Consider the following 23,210-nt stretch of genomic DNA (forward strand, 5'->3'; position numbering starts at 1 on the left):
GCTTTGAATACACACACTCTTACACACTGACACAATATGACTGTTTCTCTTTGAACTTTCTCACATACACAGATACATACACTTATAAAAGAGATATTTTAATATACTGATTTTGGGGCCCAACTGCCAATATTTTTGTATTGTCAATTCAATGATGTTATGGAATATCAGTTAGCTGGATCAGCCTTTTATTTATTTTATAATATGCAATGAACAGGAGTTTAATTTATTGTAGGATTCTCATTTTGTACAAGTAATTAAAGACCAAAAAGAAATGCAACAAGAAGATTACCACATCCACTGCAGCTAGTCGAGATATCAGCTATCAATGGTGCTTCAAGGATCTGCATACAGGTTTGCTACTTCAGAAATTTAGTGTCATTTTAACCTTTTTTTTTAGATACCTCTTTTTATGTTGTAAAAACTTAAATAATCATTACATTTTTTACATGTGTAAAAAAATATTGTTAAATTTTGTTCCAAGCCAATTTTACTCAAAATTTTGGGAGTGCTTATTTAAGATATAAAAAAAAATACTTTAGGTTTGAAAGGCACCTTAATTAAAATAATCATGGTAAATACAACATATGGGCTTATCATCAAGCATAGGCATGCATATTACTACAATATGGAATGATCTGACTACATATCATCAGGAGACGATCCGTATAGTGCCAATTTACATACGTGACATTAAATCATGGAAAGATCTTCTCCAAACAGTTTCTGTTGTGCTTTGGTCTTCATTTTCTGATGACTGAAAGAAGAAAACAAAACAGCAATTATATCAAACAAAGCATTTCCAATGCTAGTCTGTGTAATGGTCCCTGCTGAGACATACTTGAAATCTGAAGGAAATTATTTTTTGGAGTCAGGCTGATAAAGCTTCGTATAGTTGGCAATCAATCCAATCCCTGGCAGAATATTTAGGGTTCTGACCCTACACAAAGAAGACTGTCTGTATAATCACCATCCCACCTATTGGAAACCTCGTCATAGCAGGTATGTGATAAAGTATCAATAAATGTAGCCTAGTACTAATACTGGATATATATGATGTAAAATACAGCTAAGGACTAATAATTTTTTAATCATTATTTATAACTGTCTTCTGTTTGATTTTGTGAGTGAAAATGCTGTCTCTAATAAATTTATCATCAATCACATGTAGTGGCAGAGAAATAGGGCATTGGTATTTATCTAGGTAAACGCCTTCTACACTCCATGTTTTTTTTCTCCACTGACGATTTTGGACATGTGTGTGCATGATGACAGAAATGATTTTGCATAGCAAAATCTTCTACACCTTGTTGGAGATGCAAGCAAATTACTACTGCAGATTCTTGCATAGGGTTGCATGCATGTGATGCAAGGACAAAGACTTGGGGTAGAGGCAGAAGGTTTTGAACAAGATTAGTAACTAATAAAACGACTGTTACCATACTACACCACTCCCTCGATAGCTCGCGCTCGGATAACTCACCATCCTGCTTATAATGCGGTGTCTGGCGTGGCTCCCAATTTTCCCCCAAAGAAAATATATTTCAGATATCTTTAAAATATGCTGAACGTGAAAAAAATTAAGATAAGAATTGGTAAATTAAACCTTGATACATCACTCATTTTATCAGCGAAAATCGTGATTAATGCCCGCAAAGATAGAATCCATATTGTGAAATCTGCAAGTTCTAAATAAGATATCATATATTATGTAAGTTTTTTTAATGATAAATAATTGTCAATACACTGTAAATAAAAAGTCGGGTGAAATAGCAATCAGTGAAAACTTCTGGTAAAACAGGTGGTAACAAAGAATGAAATAACCACCAATTAAATGTCTTGCTATGCGAAAGTCACGTTCTAATCCTTTAATTCCGTTTCAGTGTAAACATTATAATCGCAACATATTCTGTTCTATGAAAACATGAAAAGAGTCAATTGACCGTCACATCAAAACCCGTGAGTACTTCTGTGAGAACCTAATTACATGCCGGCTTTGTTTTGAGCAACAACTTGGGGAAGTGTTTGTTGCATTAAAAATGAATTAAAAGAGACCTGCATTGTTTTATCACTTTGAATATGTCTTTTGTATCAAATCAAGCAAGGGAGATACAAAGAAAAAATTCAAAGGCATGCAAATCTGAGCATAAGTTCTTGTGGTCACTACTGCATGAAAACACAAAATATTGACTATGTAAAGATCATATAGTTGAGAAATCTGCTGGAGTTTTCTCAGCAGCAGAGAAATCAAGGAGTAACAAAAAAATTAACTGTTTCTTTCAAAATGTGAAGTTACCACCATGTCGGCTAATTCTGCACATTGGGTAATTCTGCGCAACGATATATCATTTCTGTAAATAATGAATCACGTTATTTTTACTCAAAAATCCATTTTGTATCAAGAAAGAACGATCGTACTTTAATTAAGGAAAGTGATATTCATAAAGTGTACAAAAATATCCCACATTTCAACTCGAAATGCATATGAAAATGTGATCTCTAAATTTCAACATGAAGACCCACTTAAGGACCTTCTTGAACCGGTAACCCAGAAAATCTGATTTACTAGGTATCTTTTAGAATCATACAAATAAATACATTATATAAAAAGAGGGAAATGTGTACCTTAAATAAGATGTCGTAAACATATTACATCCTATTCATTGTTGTTTCTCTTCCACATAATAGCTTATTTTTTATAAAACGTTGAACTTTACTAAATTTTTTATAAGATCAGTTTAGTTTGCTTAATATCTCTTGCCATTTATAATCATTTTTACCTTGAATTTTGTAAAAATAGCTATAAACCTGACCTAATTACTCAAATGAACTGCTGACAGAAAATGTGTACAGAATAGGCTGACATAATGAGAGTCAGGAAAACATGGGGGTGGTATCCCCTGTGTCCGAAATTAATATTATTTTCAACAGAATATTCTGGTGACAATTGCCTCTTTTCAAATGGTAAGCAATGCTGTATATTACTTTCATCAATCGGCCAAATTCACTGTGCATTTTGCTTCAATATTGGAGACAGAAACCTTAAGTGTGCAGAAATGTAAGACATCACTGTATATTTGTCAAGCGTGTCACTTGTAACTTAAACTCTGTCAATGTGACATGGATTTCTGGCGTGCCTATTAAGCAGAATTATAAATTTGTTGTCTTTATACAAGAGTCAGCCAAATTTATAACTGTCAATATGAAAACTACTCAAATTACTGTGGTGATGGGCTAGCAACATTTGAAAGGACTAGAATTATTATTCCAAGACTGTGCGCTTATTATTACACATGACCATATATGGATAAGTATTAATAAGCTATGGAACAGTCATTCAGAATGGCAGAGTTTTCACACTGACTTAATACAGAAAGGGTCCGCTCATGTTTTTCCATCAGACTTTTAACTTTCAGTAAAAGTTCTTTTACCTACTCGTTAAGTGTTCTCAGTGGGCTAATCAGATACCATGTTATAATTGCAGGTACAAATCACACTTGTTGAAAATAATATTTATCTTTAACAATTTAGGAAAAGTCAAAGCTTTGTTTAGTTGCACATGAAAATGAAAGTCAATGTGATAATGTATGGTCACTCTGTTAATTAAGTACAATGCACACATACAGTATATTTCCTAATTAATGCCCACCCCCACAGCGTTACATGTACACTTATAATGTGGGGTCTTTCTGCCAATGACCGCTCTGGTGGCCTAGTGGTTAGAGTGTCCGTCTCAGATGCGGGAAGTCAAGGGTTCGATCCCCGACTGAATCATGCCAGAGACATACAAAAATGGTACTAAAAGATGCCTTGCTTGGCACTCAGCATTAAGAGGTTAGTGTTAGGACTGGTCGGCCTGGTGTCAGGATAATGTGGCTGGGTCTGCTGCATGATGCCCCAATGCTAGACATCACTATAAACTGCCACCCTGCAGACATCGTAGCGATATGACTGAAAAATTGTTAAAGCTATGTTAAAAATCAAAATCACATCACACATCACTCTCTGCCAATGTATTCAGTCACTGTAAATATCAGCACAATTAAAATGATCAATTAATCAACATATTTTCCCACTCAGCAGCTGGTTGAAATAGGACTGGTAAGTCTTTGAAATTGCTACACAGCTATTGCATCATGTTTAACACATGTGTGCCTGTGACTTTAGTATTTTATACATGGATATATACACACTGTAAAAGTGATGACCTCAGACTACTGCAGCATTTGGTTGTAATCATGTATCTAAAGCAAACAGGTATTAAAAAGCACGGGTCTTACACTTCATCTCTTAAATTAAAAGTCACAAAATTAGCAGAAACAAAAGGCAAACACCATGCCAGCAAGATATATAATGTAGATAGAAAATGTGTTCGATAATGGTGCAAGTCAAAGAGAAGACTTGAGATGTCAAATTCAATGAATAGGTCACATGGGACAGGTAGGCTATTTAAGTACGTGGACCTTAAAGAAAAGCTGCTTAAAAGGTTTACTGAAAGACGAGGCAGGGTTTGGAGTAACTGGAAAAGCCTTAAGATTTGAGTCACTGCATTTGCATAAAGAGATTGGAAGACAGTCTTTCAAAAGCTTCCTGTGATAGATTCACAAGATCTGAAAGGCACCACAATATTAGCTTTTGCAGAACCACTCATATTTGAAAAGAATTTGTTAAGGTTGTCATTGACAAATTCTTACAATAAGTCATACAAATGCAGCACCTTAGAGAGTAAAGTGACTTGGAAATCGGCAACATAGATTAAAACACCCATGTATCTGGAAATGCCAGGATTAAGCATGCATGATATTAAAGGCCAGAATGAAGTTTCTATTTTGCCCACTTTTGCATAATACAAGCTTACAAAGGGTACATTTGTAGGTGATACTAAGTTGGCCCCCACATACACATGCCAGGTGTGTGGCCATTACCCAAATATGGCATACCCTTTAGGGGTCTTGCATGTGCAGTGCAGGTAAAAATCATAGGACAATAAGCAAAGCATTTTGTTCTTGCTGAAGAAATTGTGTGACAAAAATAATCAGAACTGGAGACTGCATAGTATGTAATGCCTTTCATAGCCATTTGATCTCAGGAGTGAAAGATATGCAAAGCTTGGCTCTGGATAAATGAGAATGAACGGATTGGCCATGGCGCCTGTGACGGCGATCCTGGCCATAGTAATGGCGAGCGGTGCCTGTGAAGGCGATCCTGGCCGTAGTAACGGCAAGCAGTGCTGCTGCAACACTTCATAGCAAGCATTGATAATGTCGATATGCACATCTGTACACAGGTAATAGAGGTAACATGACTCATTCAAACAATTTTCGTCAATGTAATTAAAATTGATGGTCACTCTCATATTACTTTTCTGCATTGACTAAACTCTGGATTAACAGCTCAATATGAGGCAGATGTTCTGTTAGAAATTTTAAGTGCTCTGCAATCTTATCCTCTTTCAACATAATTTTATGCAGTGGCTCTCCAACTACTCACATTGAGTATCAGTTTAAACCCTTTGTTATTTTAGTCAGCTGATTTAACTTGCCAAGATTTGCCAGTGTATCTGGAGTAACCTGCGGGCCAACAGGCCAGTACTTCTGTGCTTCTACGATGCGCAATAACCTGAAATCTTCTATAGAATAAGGTGTCTTTGGATGATATTTTTAAAGTAATAAAATGCCACAGTGATTTTCTCTACATTGAGGTTTACTTTTTCAAAGATTTGTACTGCAGGAAACATAAAATCTCTGTCTGTGGATACCCACTGACTCCAGTATTTCCTGCAATATTTTTCTCAATCATTAATTTCCTCCAGCAGTTCTGGCACTGCCTGTGGAGGATCCACAAAGTTTCCCTGAGGAAGGACACTCTCTTTCTTAAAAAAACTGTTCAGTTTTTGTTCAATTTCACAAAGATGAAAATTCTCCAGACAAGTATATGCCACTGCAGCTACACCTGGATCTACTTTTCCATGCACACTGTACACGAGGATGTACGCCTCCATGAATCTGTTGGGTTATAAAAAACGGTGGTTCAGGAACCAATACTGCATCGTCCGGAGTGTTACCCGGTCGCTCGTCAAGCACCATCATCTCCATGATGACATCCATGCATGCTGAAAAAACTTTCTTTTGTTGATGGTATCATGCTGTTTTCTGTTTCCGAGAAATCGCATTTTCATTACATCTTGATCCATGCAGTTATGCATGGTATTTTTTTGCGCACATCATCGTCTTCCTTTCATGCAAACTTAGGCCACTTGATTATCCGGTTTTCATGATGGCATTGATGATTCCAGAATGTGGTTCCTCGATAATGGTTTGAACAAGCCGTTCAATGTCTATAGCTAAATGCATTGATTCTCTGTCGTTGCTGAATTTAAACATGGCAAAATACCTGTCAATGGCATCTCTCAGCTGCTGCTATCGCATGAGATCATTTTACGTCATTGTGCTTCCATTTATATCGTAGGCATCTCAAAGCGAAGATTTAAACAGATTTCACACTCGGTTAATCTCTGCATATTGTCCCATGGTCTGCTTCAGCATGTGCAGGTGGTTTCTGGCATACGATGCATCGTGCCAATAGGTATCATGGAACAGCAAATGGTCAAGTCTGATGGTGATTCAGATGATTTCGGTTATGGTAAAAACTATATTAGTGGGATCAAGGTGAAATTCTTCTTCACCCAATGGTTATATCAAGTCGTCAAAGGTAAAATGTTGAAATGGAAATAGAGAGATCGGGATTAGGAGGTTCTGCCATGTTTGCCAAAAACTTAAACGTGGAATACTTGGCGTACATGCTGGCAGCAGCAATGTAAACTTTGAGTCATGTCAGTGGCCTGGATGGCATGATTCCAGAGTTGGTGATCATCATCAGCGACAGGTATTGATCGATAAATGTCCCAGAGGTGCCAAAATAATATACCACAGTCACTCCAGGATTGAGCATGGTGTATACTCGCACATGCCGCATATTCTGCATGCCCATGCTAGAGCTGGGTGATACCATCATTAAATTAGAATTGATTTTTGTAGTTTCTGTAATCACAGAAAATGTGCCAGTGAAATGCAAGCTTCCTGACATGGATCCTCCTGTTTTATGATATTTTCCGCTGAATGCCACCTTGAGATCTGCTATCAAGACGACCTAAGAAGATATTGCAGCTAGTCCTGTGGGAGCCGGTAGACTGTACGATAGTTTACCTCCCATGTAAATGTTTCCGGTCATCTCTCCTCCAGCGAGCGACGGTTTGGTCTGATATAATTGAGACACATGCGACCATTGTGCAGCATTAGCATCCAGTGGCTGACTTTTTTATCCAGCTCCTCCTTGCAGGCAGCATAGCTTGCTGCAGCATCGGAGCTACCTGACCTGATGAGTGTACCAGAGAAAGTGTAGGACATGATTAATATAAAAAGTGAACATCATTATTTTCAACAACAGGACGAAGATGATCTGCAAGTATTTCTTGTTGTTGAGATACAAGCACTGCAACACCATTTACTTGACGCAACTGTACTATGACATGCCCAAATACGGGATGTTTTGTGCTCTTTTCCCAGCTGGACAACCAGGACATTGATGCAATCACATGCAAATACTACAGTGGAATCGCCGCAAAAGAATTCAAAGACTGAGATGCCGTCACAATATCCAGATCTAAGCACAATTTCATGTTTCACCGTGATGCAGAAACTGTGCCAAAAAAATACAGAAGGGGCCTTTTGACAAGTTTATGTGCCCTGTCAGTACGACACCATGTCATTTAAGAAAATTACCAATAAATGCCAGCACAAGGATGTGCTCAGAAAATCTGTCAAGCAATGAGCAGCATTACACCAAAAGGTCATCAAGGACAGCAGGCGTTTCACCATGATGTTGCACAGGAACTGTTTAAACCACTGTTAACCAAGATCGATGAAATGAAAACAGCACATGATATGAAATAGGACCAGCTTTTAGAGACCTTAAAGGCAACAAAGCAGTCTCAGCAAACACTGCTTGATCAATTAATGCAAATAGATGGTACTGCACGAAAGGAAAATGTGGTGAAGCTTATCAGCAGGGCTGAAGCACAGCAGCAGGGAACAGAAGAAAACTAAAGCTAAAAGGAAAAAGTTACCAGTGCTGAAGAAAGAGGAGGAAGAAATCGAATGCCAGGTTAGAAGAGATGCAAAAAGAGGAAAGATTAATTATGGACAAGTTGATGTATCTGGAAAAAGATACAGAAATGACTCAAACCATGCTAGAAGAGATGCAGAAAAAGGAAGAAGAAACGATCCATCACTTGAGTGTGTGTGTGTGTGATTTGGATTTTTAATGGAGCTTTAACAATTTTTCAGTCATATTGCTACGATGTCTGCAGTGTGGCAGTTTATAGTGATGTCTAGCACTGGGGCATCATGCAGCAGACCCAGTCACATTATCCTGACACCAGGCCGACCAGTCCTAACACTAACCTCTTAATGTTCAGCACCAAGCAAGGCAGCTGTTAGTACCATTTTTGTAAGTCTTTGGTCAGTGGATGACAATGTGTGTCACACCAATTGGGTGTTGAAGTCATGGTTGACTTGCTTTTGATATTCATAAGAGACGTGTTATTCTCTCGTTGTACACAGGAAGGTTCCTGTGTTATATTGTCATTGACCTACTGCGACTTGCCAGTTGGAAATTGCTTTGTACAGTATTTTGAATATTGTTTGCCACCATCTTGACAATCATAATGGTCCAGTGTGGTTTCCATCATGCATAGTTTGAATGGTCTGCTTGGATGGAATAGTGTCCATATGGATAGTTCTGAAGGATAATTTGTAGCACATGTCAATTAATTAGCAGCATGAAGTAATGGTATTGTACACCACAGTATAGTTGAATCGTTTATGTGATGGTGTTCCAAACGTTTGCTTTTGGGAGTAGGTTCTCTTATGGCTATGTTCGGTCGCTATAGCATTGGTCCATTAGTAGTGAGTTAGTTGTAAGATAGGGATCAGCTGACCGAGACTGAGTTGAAAAATATATTGTGCACAGGTGCACTAAGGTCTATTGGGAGTCGTGTATCCTGGTGTTAACGCAAATTCCAGACCGTAGTTAATCGGGTAAACAGGAATGGCCCTGTGTTACATTTGTTGTCTTGTTGTTAGAGACCTTTGTGTAGAAGTCTTTCTTGCAGCGAATTCCGAGGTTTGTTATGAGAGAGTTTGAACCCAATAACTTGTTGGAACATTTTCATGTTGGATTCAGATTGGTTAATTTGTGTTTATTATTGACATTTAGTTTACTTATAAGCAATTAGTGATTCAGAAAAAAAGTTTAGTTGCAGTGATGGACTGATAGCAAAAAGCCCATTGATTCAGAGTTTTGTCCACAGAAGTGTGACATTTGTGTTACTCGAGATCGAGTGATCTTTTTAAAGACAGGGGTAATGTAATAAATTTGGAGTATGCGCATTTGGTTATAGTGCCTCATTTTAAGGAATTCTTAGATTTCTGTGATTATTTGTCTGATTACTGGAATTTGGTGCAATGTAAATGTTCCTTAGCCCGAAATAATTAGCCAGTTACTAGGAGCAAACATCACTGAGTGAAGTGTTAGTGAGTTTCCATGATGCCATGGTTCACTAGTAGTGAATTCATGTCAAAACCGAATGAGTGTCCCTGGAATAAGAAAGTCCCTATTAAAATCTAGTGATGTACAATGGTGATGTGACTGCAGTGGCAGTATTTATGGTAGGAAAGCAGTAAATTACACAATGGAATCAACAAGAAAGGAATTTGCAGATACCGTTTATGTCGCCATGGTGGTAAATGTGATGCAGTTGTACTGGCAAAATGTGCCTGGAAACCATGGATTGACTGGCCTAAGGTGGTGTAGTTAAAATAGTTCCCTGTGTTAGTGGATAGCTGTATAGTTTCTACAGTATGAACTGCTGGCGGTATGGAAACCTGATGAAAAGAAACCATGCAGATGTGTGGGTGATAGATATTTGGCAGGTTGTGAGATCTGTGGTCTTGATTAGAGTAAACATTTATGTATAGAACGGACATGACAGGCTATCTAATTTACAACTTAAGTTATATGGAAGTCTTTAGAAATTTGGGGTAAACTTATGACTTCTAGCAGGAATTGCGCCAGGGTTTGACACCGCTCGGTCCAGTAAAGACCCATGGCGTGTAACAATATTTTACCATGTCACACACCGGTAGTGTAGCTTTCAAGTCGAGAGAAGCAGACATGATAAAATTCAAAGTAGAAACTTCGGTAAAAGCGGTTACAGTAGTCCCCCTCTTATAAGGCCACCCCTATTGCAGCAGGGAAGTGGTCTTATAATGAGGGTGGCCTTTATAGAGGGGGATGACAAATGCGAATAGTAAATAAATATGAAGAAAGTCACAAGTACATTTAATTCTAAAACATTTTATATTTTCATTAAAAAATCACATGCATGTTGTGAAATAAATGTAAAACAAACTGTTTCATCATTTTCAAAAGAATCTTATGAATAACCATTGATATAGTTTTAAAACTGTCTTCATAATTATGTTACAAATCACATCATCTGTCACTTTGTTGGTAACAGTCTAAACAAAATCCCAGTCTCATCACAATTAAAAATATCCTTGCTGTCATATCCCCTGCATATATTGTTTAGTCTTTTGTTCCAATCTTCGACAACTTGATTATTAACATCAGCTGATTCTCCACTAAGGACAGGACACTTAATATTGTGTCGCACTTGAAATCTGTGCAACCATCCATTATTTGCGGTAAAGTCGTCATATCCCAATTCAACCAACAAAATTGTTGCTTTTTCTTGTCATTCAAATTACGATACAAACATCTCCTGGCTTAAACAATCTTCCTTTCTCCGTCCATTTCACCTTCCCACTTCTGCAGAATTGTGTCCTTATCTTTCACAATATTGTTTATCTGAGTCTTTCCGACATTAGTTTTCTGTAAGGATCCTCAACCCACCCCCAGTCAGTTGAATTACTTTCACTTTCTCTTCTAAACTGAGAATTTTTCTTTTCCTCGATGACATGTTGATCTTTTTGCAGTAAGTTATTCATGCTGCCAACTACAATACTGATAAAACAATTTTTTATGCATCAAAACAAATTGCCGGGTGTTTTTAAAGGATGTAATCTTGTCACATGATTCGTTAGTCGCAGTCTGGTACCCTATTGTTTTTATACATTTCTTTACACTAAGTGAGAGAAGCCAAAACGGCTTCGATGTGTACCATTAACATCATGCAGATTTGACCCCACGGCTGTCAGGATTTGTAATTTTGACAATTATTGTCAGTAGTAATAGCCACTAATTATCAAAGTGAACAAGCTCAACATCTTACTAAGGGAAGCCATAAAGGCAATCAAACCATTTTCCTGCTGACTTGTGTATTGTACATCGATACTGCCACTTCTCAGCTGTTACTACTGTTCAATAATTGTAATCTTAACAATTATGAGAGTGACTAAACCGGACATCTTATGATAACACAGCAGTAAGGCTAATTGGATTACATGTACTTACCCTTTTGTATGGATTAAAATTTGAGTCTTTCTCGGCTTTATGAAATAAATGTAGCTTCTCGTGAGGCGTAAATGATATAATATTAACCTCAGTAATACATGTACTTTAGTCAACACTTCTTTCAGCAACGAAAACCTGACATCGGGAAACAGAAATCGGATTACTTAACACACGTCATGAATAAAATACTGGTTCTGGATACATATTAAAATAAAATGCAGCCGCTTGTGAGGGGTAAATTTTATATTATTGCACTAATATGCTGGCCGCTGGTCGTGTTATCGGGGTGGTCTTTCGTGAGGGGTACTTTTGAACACAAACTCGTCAGTACCAACAGATTCTGGCCGTAAGGAGCAGGTGGCTGCTGGTCAGGGGGGCCGTTCAAGAGGGGGACTACTGTATTAAATGATGAATAAAGTACTTCATTATACATGTGGAACACATTTGAAATGCATAGTATATGCTGAACATACTTCTGGGTTAAGATAATTAGCATGGAAGTGGGGGTTCAGATTATGGTCCATGTCACTTTGTGTTAATTTATAGATGGCAACCAAGTATTCTCAATAGACTTTTTTGTTTTTACTAATAAAAACAAGTGTCTGTGACTGTAGATGCTGTTTCAGATAAATTCTAATTTTAAAGAATAATAAGGCAAACTAACAACTATTCATGACAGCTGAAGACAAAATAACTTGCATATGATAAGTATCGTTCTGTATCGATTCTCCGTCTCTTGTATCAATATGTGTCTCATTACAGCAAAAGTATAGATGCATCAATATATCAATGAATCATTTTTCCCCTACTCCCCAGGCACTTAGTATTAACAGGTTAGTGTTAGGACTGGTCAGCCTGGTGTCAGGATAATGTGACTGGGTGGGACATGATGCTACACGTCTCCAGCATGATGCCCCAGTGCTAGACATCACTATAAACTGCCACACTCCATCATCATAGCGATATGACTTAAAAGTTTTTAAAGCTACCTTAAAAATCGAAATCACACACACACACACACATACATTAGCCAGTGAGAGAACAGTGTTATATTTAGAGCTTAGGTCATACTATTCCGACTTATTATGACATAAATTAATATTGTAAATATAAACTGATTGGATTTCATCCGGTTAATGATATGTTGTTTCTGAAGCAACCCTTCTCCATACCTGGGTTTTGATGAGGATACGTAATATCAGTCTCACAGAATCCAGAGGAACGTTTGGGGCCACTTGCTTCAGACAGGAGCATTCCCTTCGATGAACTGGCCAATCACACCGCTGCCAAGATAACCATGGTATATTAGAAGACTGAATAATTGCTAATTCCTAATAACAGCCAGAGTTAAATCTTTCAAATTTGATGTCAAATGATCCACAAGTGTACGTAATAGAATAAGATTAAGAGTTTTGTTTCACCTGAAAAGGCAAAATCAGTGATAAAGCCGCATGTCTCCATACACTGCAATGCAGTCAATGATCTATGAATCTACTGTCAATCAAAAAATTTCATAAACTAAATTTCACAAACAATACTTCTTGTGGAGGAGACGATAATGACTAGGAATAAAATGCTTTTAGGAGATAATTAATTTGCTAAAATTAAATGTTTCAAACATGCCACTGTATTAAATTTATTAAAAAATTCATTATGTGAAAGTATGTTTACATATGTATCTCAAATATGGTAAAAAATATATAAATGTTCCAATTTTAATTATCCTGAAAAAATACTCATACACTGTGAACGAAAATATTTATGTCAAAGTATACAGTTTGTCAAAAAACAGCAACTCAAATGCAAATGAGTTTTAGATCTGCATATTTGTTGATATACTTAGACTGATCATGTTCATCAAGCTGTTAGCTTTTCCATGCATTTATTTATTCATCCATTGTTCAGTTCAGCTTGCATCCTTAACTCAATCTACACTGACTAATTGAGGAAGAGTGATCTGACTTAGTAATTACTTCTCAAGGATAAGCAAAAGGTAAGAAAGTGCAGCCGGGATAAGGAAGGAGCAGCCCTAGTGTGGATATAAGGGTCAAATTAAAAAGTGCAGACATCTGCAATAGCATACATCTCTGCTTTTTATAAAAACCTGTCATTATTTAAAGAGAAACCTTCACTCAATTTTATACCCACCTGACACTTTAAAGAACAGTACCTCAGCAAACCACATGCTGTACATTTCTTCAAATGTTCTGATCTGGCAAAAGAAACAGATTGGAGTTGCTTACTTGTTAAATCTGCACACAAAAAAGAAAGACACAATAAGAACAAAATTTCAATGAATATTGTACACAGCAGATACACTCTACTTAAGCCTGATTATACCTCCCACTTGTTTGCATACACCTACCGATTTCACTAACGGTAATCTTTAATGTGATAAAAAGTGCACGAACTTAGTTGATTCATTCACTGATTTATAATTTCTAACCTGAATGTGACCCCAGTGGCCCCAACTCTGGCATTCTCTGCATCTTTCATGCTTAAGGGACTTTCCATACTAACATGGCACCATGTTGCGTATACTATGGGCAAGTTGATTTCCTCAGACAACATTGTGACACAGTTCATCGTATTCAGTAACTGCCGCATAATTCCATTAATTATCAAAATGCTGAGAGCTTAAAGTTATATCCTTTGCACACCTGTACATATAAATTACACCACTTGTTAAATCCATGTGAAAGGCAAATTTGTAATTGTCATTCTTTTGCATGATTTGACATTGCAAATATCAGAAGCAGACAACATAGTATTTTCCTTCTACGTACATACATTTGTAGTTGTGCATACACATCTTTGCTGAAAATGGGCTTGTCCAGGAAATGAAAATGGATCTCAAGCATGACCGTTGTTTATATTTAAAACTTCTTTTAAGCACGAAATGCACAGACGATGACGGTGTTAGGGCCTCCCTGGTCACAGTCAGGTTAGAAATTATAAATCAATGAATGAATTAAGTTCTGTGCATTTCTGATCAACGTTATATTTTTCGTTATTTAAACTGGCAGGCAGGTACAAACAAATGGGGAGGTATAGTCAGATAACAGTAATGCACCTCAAATGCAAATCTGTGACTGTTATGCAAGGGCCTTAACCACTACCATTCTATTGCCATAAATTATATTCCTTGTATCCAAGTGGCACTCTGTGTGTTAAGCTGCTTGAAGGTAATGTATGTAAAACAGAACTTGAACTATCACACAGAAAGTTTCCCTTCAATTATTCACAGCAGTGTTCACTTCCAAGGTCTAGACCCCCAGTATGATTGTGCCTTTGGTTCTTTAAAATGGCACTTTTAATACATTAGTGGTTATATCACACACAGGAAATGGGAGCTAAATGCCTTTCCAAAGGAAACATTAGGGCAGTTGATCCAAGCTGGACTGGCAGATATAAAAGCTGCAACCCACAATTCCCTCCTAAAATGACTGCAGAAAGAGCAACACATTTGTGAACTCTGAACAAAGTGGAACAAGTGTTTTACCTATAATGGCAGAATCTGTGTACCGATGATGCAAAATGATAGCAAAACTATTGAAATAAAGGCTTGTAGTTTTTCTATTGCAATAAACACAACCTGATGTATGTGCTTTATTTAAAAAGTAATTACTTTTTTAAATTATCATGCTTTTCATGTGCAAGTTCATACCTGTCAGCTTGTATGGGTTACCTGTAATTTTTACATTTTTTTTCTTCATTTTCTTTAGTGTACTGCCATACAACCATTTTGTATGATTTCTTTCTAAAATTTAAAAAAAAGATTTGCTAATCAAAATGGGGTGGATGTAATTTTGTTTTTAAATCGACCACGATCACGAATCTTTTCTTTATCTATGTGCAAGCAACGGCAGGATAACTCTGATATGCTCAATGGAAGCCGGGAATGCCAAAATCGGATTAAGTTGAAGTAACCTTCTTTAACGAAATGAATACAAATATACTAATACTGAAGAAAGTGTTAAGATAGCTTCGTTTCGTTCAAGATTCTTATGATCCTTTTAACCGATTTCTGTATTCCCAACTTCCATCAAATTCCAACCAACTGAAATGTAGGCCAACAGAACTTGAAAACATGTCCATTGGCTTGTGTGGGAATCTGAATTTATTAGGAAAAAGACATCAGTGTAAGTAGAGTCTGACTAAAACATTATAACTTTAATTTGAAGAAAAGTGACAATATGGGATGTGAAATCTGTGAGATATTCCTGAAAATATGACTTATTGTTCCAATGTTAATCGACATCGGAACACACAAAACAGTGCCATTATTGGGCAGTAAGACCTCGATGCCTCAAAAATAAATATCAGGCTGAGGTCTTACATTGTTGGGAAAAATATAAATATGTAATAATGAGACCATGATAAATCCAAAGAAGTTAATAATATTACACCTTGAAAATTCGTTTTTCTAAATACCTTGTACATATCTTTTTTTAACTCGTAGTGACACTTTTGTTTTTGAGATGCTCCACACCTTGATCATGAAGCACTTAAAGATGAGTTTGAGGATTATTGCATGCTGCCTGACGAATGTGTGGCTGTATTAACAGATGATTAACAGAAAAGGAGCTTTTCTAGCTACTGGCTGGATAATATCAGCCAGACAATCAGTACTGGTGGCATCCACTTCCCAAATCTGAAATTAGTTATTCAGAGACTACTTGCCTTGCCTCACAACAATGCAGACTGTGATTGAGAGATCTTTTTCTATGATGAAAAAAATACATACAGATTATAGGAAGTCCCTGAATGCAGACACACTAACATCATTTTTACAGTGTAATATAAACAGTGACACATTCTGCACAGACTTTAAACCCTTGATTACATTTAAAAAGTGCAAAGGGTGCATGTGTTGCATATAATAATGTGTGTATGTCATAACATATTTGAAATCAAAAGAATAAAATAAAATAAGTTTCAAAGATGTAAATAATTATGAAAATGTATGTAAAATTAATTTGTTTAGTGCATTTGTTGTTTTAAAACTGTTGATCATATATATTATATCAATACATGTACCTTTTTTTTGTATAAGTTTTTTTTGGTCTTCATAAGGTTTTAATTGGTCTGGCGTACAGGTTTTCATCTCAAGCATGACCATGAATTTAAAGTCAAAATGACATATGAACCAAGCTGATATTCAAATAATCCTACAACACAAGGTGTATCCAGGGCTCAAATTTAACACAAATTTCTTTGTAGCCAGAAGGACTAGTATATTGAGAAATTTACTAGTCCTGCCAAATCTTTACTAGTCCTGTTCACAAAACAATGTCACACAGCTTTCATGTACGTTTACCGATTCGATTTTAAAGTTCGAACAACCCACAACAAAACTGGATGTTTTCTGTGTGTTTGTTTTTGCAAATTGCGTATACCAGTTACACCACATAACGTTCCTTTCCTCATCATAATTCAGCCATTCCCTGTCTTTTGTCCATTTCTTCTGAAATTTTCCATTACACTTTTCCCTATCATAAGAATTATTCCTCATCATTCTCATTCAACTTTTGCTTTTTTTCCGGTGGCTGAACACCTTCTATCAAATGCCACATTTTGCCTGTCTTATAAGGAGGGAATTGTGCCTTGTTTTGAAATACGATATGTTATAGTAAAGCTGACGCAAATTATTTAAAGCAAGAAAAGGAATGACACAGTGTCCTTTATATAAGAAAGTCAAAGCAAGAAACACGTTTCAAAACACGTGCCTTTGCCCCCTCCCACAATTAAATGGCCTCTCCCTAACTTCAGCGGATGTTCTGCATGATCAAAACAGTGGCTATTGTAAACACTGTTATAAAATATTAGCATCAGAAGATAGTGTTAGTTTCAGCTTGGAAAAGGTGTGTTCCCATCAAACGAAGCCATCTGACACTCGGCGCGTTGTATTTAACAGCTCCAATTATGGTATCATAAGTCATAAGTTTGGTAATTGTTCCTAATTAATCGAACCTCAATGTATTGTTAAAATTAATAATAAGGAGGAAAATTTTCAAATCTTAGATGCCCATGCTCAGAGATTTTAATTCCCAACAAATGTACAGCATTCTACTTGGATATATTCAATTAGTTGTTCATTCTTGTAAGAGAAAAAAATAAAAACTATTCTTATCATCATAGAAAAGTTGTTGTATGGAAAGGATGTGTCAATAATGTAATCGTAATAAATTGATCAAATTTTTATAATTATTTCGATGGAAATGTAAAATATGTAGTTTCCTGTTTGTGACTGTTGGAGCGTTTGGGTAGTGAGCAAAAAAAAAGAACTGTAAACAAAAAAAAACGTGCAAACTAATTTCTTTGAATAGTTTTTGTCGTGTTCTTTTGTGTGGTATTCTGCTTTGTAGTTTGTTACTGTGGTTGAGTGAGTAAAGTGTGATACCATGTCATTTTTTCATTTAATTCGTTATCAGATTAATTAGGATCAATTACCAAACTTCCGTTGTTAATGACGGGACCATAATTTACGCTGTTAAGTGAAATGCACAAAATCGGATGGATTCTTGTTATAGAAACGCACATTTCCGAGGCAGAAATTAACTTCATCTTCTCATGCTAATATTTTATGACTGTGTTTACAATGGCCACTTCTTTGATTCTACAGAACATTGGCTAAGTCAAGTCTTTATTAGGGAATGGTGTAAACAAACGCTGACTATTGATAACCGAAACTTACTAGCCCATCGGACTATTAACGTTACGAAAGTTACTAGTCCGACAGGAAATCTGCTAGCCTCGGGCTAGTGAACTACCGCTAATTTCGAGCCCTGTGTATCATATTTTTGTTTTCTAGCTACAACTTACTGCCTAAATAACAGCCCTGTGTAGCATGTTCCGAAGTCAACTGACAGGAGAACAATACATAACATTTTCAGGAATATCTCACACACTTGGCAGTCCATATTGATACTCTTCCACAAATTTAAATCTAACATATTACTTACATTGCTGTCTTTATACTAATGGAATCAAAATCTGGCAGTAGAAAATGCAATGGAAGCCAGGAATGCCGAAATCAGATTAGGTTGAAGAATATTTCTTTAACGAAATGAACATAAATATACTAATATTGAATAAAGTGTTTAGAAAGCTTCATTTTGTTCAAGATATTTATCATCCTTTTAACCAATTTCGGCATTCCAGGGTTCCAATAAATTCCAACCAACTGAAATATAAGGGCTATTCCATTTAAACATACATACTACCCAGGGAAGGCAGTTTTTTAGAAATATATACCAGGGTACATTGATTTCACAGAGCTCATATTAAAATGATAAGACAGTTCTAAATTACGGGTGAGTATACCACTTTAAACATGCCTCCCCTGGGTCCCATGTATGTTTTAATGGAACAGCCCTAAGTAAACAGAACTTGAAAACATGTCCATTTGCTTGTGTGAGAATCTGCATTTAATCTAAATAAGACATCAGAGTAAGTAAAGTTCGCCTTAATTAACATGAATTTAATGTGTGGAAAATCTTCAATATGTCCTGCGAAGTGAGTGAGATATTCTTGAAAATCTGAATGTTCATTCCAATGTCAGTCAACATCGAAACATGCTACACAAAACCATTAACTGGGCAGTAAGATATAGCGCCAAAATATAAATAACAATGTGATACATCTTACAATGTAGAATTAACAATCAAAATGAGTCTACACACACACACACACACGCACTGCACTGTATGCTCATTTTATTTCTTTTTTTTAAATACTTATTTTTAGAAACATAAATTTAACACCACACACACACACACACATATATATATATATATATATATATATATATATATATATATAATACATACATACATACACACCTTTTAAAACGGAATACCTTGGGACCCAAACATTCTGATTTGAGAGATTCTTGGCTAAATGAGGTTTCTGCTGATAAGAAAAAATATGTCTGTTTCTAGTCACTTAAGTGATGAGAGAGATATATTACAGGGCCTGAGATTAAAATGTTTTTGGTCCTAGCTTAGCTAAACCATTGCCATACATGATCATTCATTTTATCAAATTTGCAGGTATTATTAAAGCAATGCTTGTTTGCATCAAAGTCGTTTTCAAATTTATTGTTGTAGAGTTTTATTTTCAGTACAACATCTGAAATAGCTGAATGTTCCTTTGCCAAATTGTCCCCTTAGTTTCTTTAATGCATGTTTAGGAAACTAATTTATCCTGCAAATCCCAATTAGTCCTATGATGCTTTGCTGGTCAGTCTAACATTCAGGACATGACAGTAAAGATAAATGACAGTCATAGCTACTTAAATGTAATGATCTTCTACCAACAACAAAAATATGCCTTGTATATTACTTGTATCAAAAGAATACTTGGGTGTATCATTTTACCTATAGCCTGAAGGGAACTAATGGTATAGAGTGACAAATGTTCCTTGGATTACTGCCCTGATGCATTCCAACAATGGACACAGTCTATCATACATTAAAATACCAAATAGAAGGGTCCAAGGTCAGATCTAGTCATAGTTGTAATCTGAAGAACATTTGTCATCTGATACATTTCATTCCCCTTTAGGCTATGGCTTTTTTCAAGATTAGAATTGGGTCAGTCACATATTTCAGGGCTTTTGATGCATGCACTCTCACATCAGAGAGCCCTGGAATATAACCAGCATGATCCTTTCTATAGTACAAGTCACATGTGTCATGTATGCATATTTACTCATTTCAAATTAAATATGAATTGTTCTTTTAAAATTTAACAATAATTTTCTTTAACCAAAGTCTACTTAATCCTGATTATTCAATGCCGTACACCTTGACTGTCACCAAGTAACTTCCTGATGATAATTATCTATTGCTATGGACTTTTACAATGGCAGCCATGTACTAAACTTGGGTCAAAATAAGAGCGTGTCAAGTGGAATCATCACAATCAAGGGTAGTATGAATTTGATTATCAAAATGTGTAGCTTTCATTGTGACATCACAGCATGCAATATTTAATCCTGATTCTACTGGATCACACCTTTAGGTTCATTTCATCCAAAAATGTCTAAGTACTTTAAAGATGATTTTGCCATTTGCACCTCTCGAGGCAAACAGTGACTTTCCAACAAAATATGGATTTATACAAATCCAATTTAAGTGAATACTTGCACTTAAAGGTATGTAGAATCAAATTCTAAAAAATGACATCCATTACTGAAATATAGTCCTACATGTAAGACCTCAACACTGATATTTATGTTTTGAGCATCTGGGTTTTACTGCCAAACTAAAGGCGCTGTGTAATGTGTTTTGATGTCGATGAACACAGTAACGAAAGTCAAATTTTCAGGAATATCTCACACAACTGGCAACCAATAATGATGCTTTTCTACAAAGTAAAGTCATAATATTTTAGTCAAACTTTACTTACTCTGATGTCTTTTCTCTAATAAATTCAAATTCTCACAAAAGAAATGGACCTGTTTTCAAGTTTCACTGACCTACATTTCAGTTGGCTGGAAGTGATCAAAGCCAGGAATGCCGAAATCAGGTTAAGTTGAAATATTATTCTTTAATGAAACGAATAAAAATATATTATGCCTATTGGAACTGTGAGCAACATTTCATTTCATTCAAGAAACATATCTGTTTGAACATACTTTGGCATACCTCGACTACCGTCGCATTTCAACAAATTCAAATGTATGTCAACGGAATATGAAAATGCATCCATTTGTTAGTGTCATATTTTGATTCCACTAGGATAAAAACAGTGTAGTAAGTTAGTCCTACATGTAAGATCTCGATGCTGATATTTATGTTGTGGGCGTCAAGGTCTTACAGCCTAATTAATAGCGCTGTGTAGCGTGTTTTTACGTCAACTAACATCGTTACGAAAGTCAAATTTTCAGGAATATTTCAAACAACTGACAAACCTCTGCCTGTGTGGGTTTGAGTCTCGGATTCAGCTAATGTGGGATGTGAGAAAGCTTGCCAGTACCTTTTTGTGGGTCAGTGGTTCTTTCCAGGGTTTTCCCGGGTTCTCCCTCCACCATTAATACTGGCCACCATGTATAGCCTATTGCGTGCTGAAAAATGGCGTGAAACGATAACAACAACAACAACAACACAACTAACAACTAAAATAACTATGCTTTTCTACAAAGTAAAGTCATAATATTTTAGTCAGACTTTACTTAATCTGATGTATTTTCTCTAATAAATTCAAATTCTCATAAAAGAAATGGACCTGTTTTCAAGTTTTGTTGGCCTACATTTCAGTTGGCTGGAAAGCAGTGAAAGCTGGGAATGCTGAAATTAAGTAGAAATATTATTCTTTAACGAAATGAATAAAAATATATTATGCCTATTGGAATTGTAAGCAATGGTTCATTTCATTCAAGAAACATATCCCCAACATGAACCTACTTGAACTTACTTCATCATACCTCGACTACCGTCGCATTGCAACAATTTCAAATGTATATCAACGGAACGTGAAAATGTGTCCATTTGCTAGTATCATATTTCATTCTGCCAGGATAAAGACAGCACAGTAAGTATATTAATTACACATAAATTAGTGGAAGAGTGTTGATATAGGCTACCAAGTGTGTGAGATGTTTATGAAACTTTGATTACTCATTCTGATGTCAATGACATCGGAACACGCTATACAAGGCCGTTATTTGGATAGTAAGACATAGCACTAAAACAAAAAGCAACATGTGCTATGTCTTACATTGTAGAACTACACAGTAAGTATATTAATTACATATCAATTTGCGGAAGAATGTCGATATGGGCTGCCAAGTGTGTGATATATTTCTGAAACTTTGACTACTCGTTTCGATGTCAACCCGCATTGGAACATGCTATGCAAGGCCGTTATTTGGATAGTAAGACATAGCACTGAAACATAAATAACACGTGATAAGTCTTACATTGTAGGACTATTACACTGAAATATTGCGTGCTGAATGCCTACATGACCAGTGTGACATTTTTTATAGCCTTAAGTGCTCCTAATGTTTGTGAACAACCTCCTTTCTAGCCTTAAGTGCTTCTAATGTTTGTGAACAACCTCCTTTCTAGCCTTAAGTGCTTCTAATATTTGTAAACAACCACCTTTCTAGCCTTAAGTACTTCTAATGTTTGTGAACAACCTCCTTTCTAGCCTTAAGTGCTTCTAATGTTTCTGAACAACCTTTCAAGACAGTAATGACATCTTCGACCTTGCTGACTGTGATCCAAAACGTGAGTAAATGGACTCTCCTCGAAAATCTGTTCCCCTCTCTGCACAGACTTCATCATCCCGTTCTAATTAAACAAGGGAGGCGACTCCTACTGTTTTATATGCTTGGTTCCGCTCAACGTTAATTATGTACTTCTGAGAGATAAGCTGGTATAAAAGTGAAGTTGTTTTCATTGGCAACATGGAAAATGGATAAACTTTTGACATAAACCATTTTCAGCCAAATTTTTGAGGTGGCAGGGTCCAGTTTCGTAAATTGGCCCCTGCGCAAATTTCTTAACTTAAGGTTATGGTGTCACTTTTTCAGCTATTATTATTTACTGTTTAAATATATGGATATATATGTGAACTAGGTGTTTTGGGCTTGTGTTGTACTTGAAAATGATGTCAGTCATGTACACCTTCCATACTTGCTCTGCAGTATGTTGACAGTGAAA

The 23,210-nt window shown here is 36.2% G+C and overlaps 1 protein-coding gene across 3 annotated transcripts in view; it reads right to left on the reverse strand.

Moving 5' to 3' along the window:
* The window catches only part of LOC149778440 (histone-lysine N-methyltransferase SMYD3-like), an 84,516-nt gene extending 61,666 nt beyond the window's left edge, over window positions 1–22,850 (reverse strand). For all 3 annotated transcript variants that reach the window (XM_089939273.1, XM_089939272.1, XM_089939271.1), the window contains exons 1-4: window positions 22,726–22,850; window positions 13,684–13,747; window positions 12,708–12,818; window positions 688–757 (exon numbers count right to left, since the gene is read on the reverse strand). In XM_089939273.1, coding sequence (XP_089795399.1) covers window positions 688–757; window positions 12,708–12,818; window positions 13,684–13,747; window positions 22,726–22,832 — 352 coding nt within the window. In that variant the 5' untranslated portion in view covers window positions 22,833–22,850. The remainder of the gene's footprint in view (window positions 1–687; window positions 758–12,707; window positions 12,819–13,683; window positions 13,748–22,725) is intronic.
* Between the last annotated feature and the right edge of the window lie 360 nt (window positions 22,851–23,210).

This window comes from Sinohyriopsis cumingii, chromosome 17 (genome assembly GCF_028554795.1).
Source record: "Sinohyriopsis cumingii isolate HCF-2022 chromosome 17, ASM2855479v2, whole genome shotgun sequence".
Lineage (NCBI taxonomy): Eukaryota > Metazoa > Mollusca > Bivalvia > Unionida > Unionidae > Sinohyriopsis > Sinohyriopsis cumingii.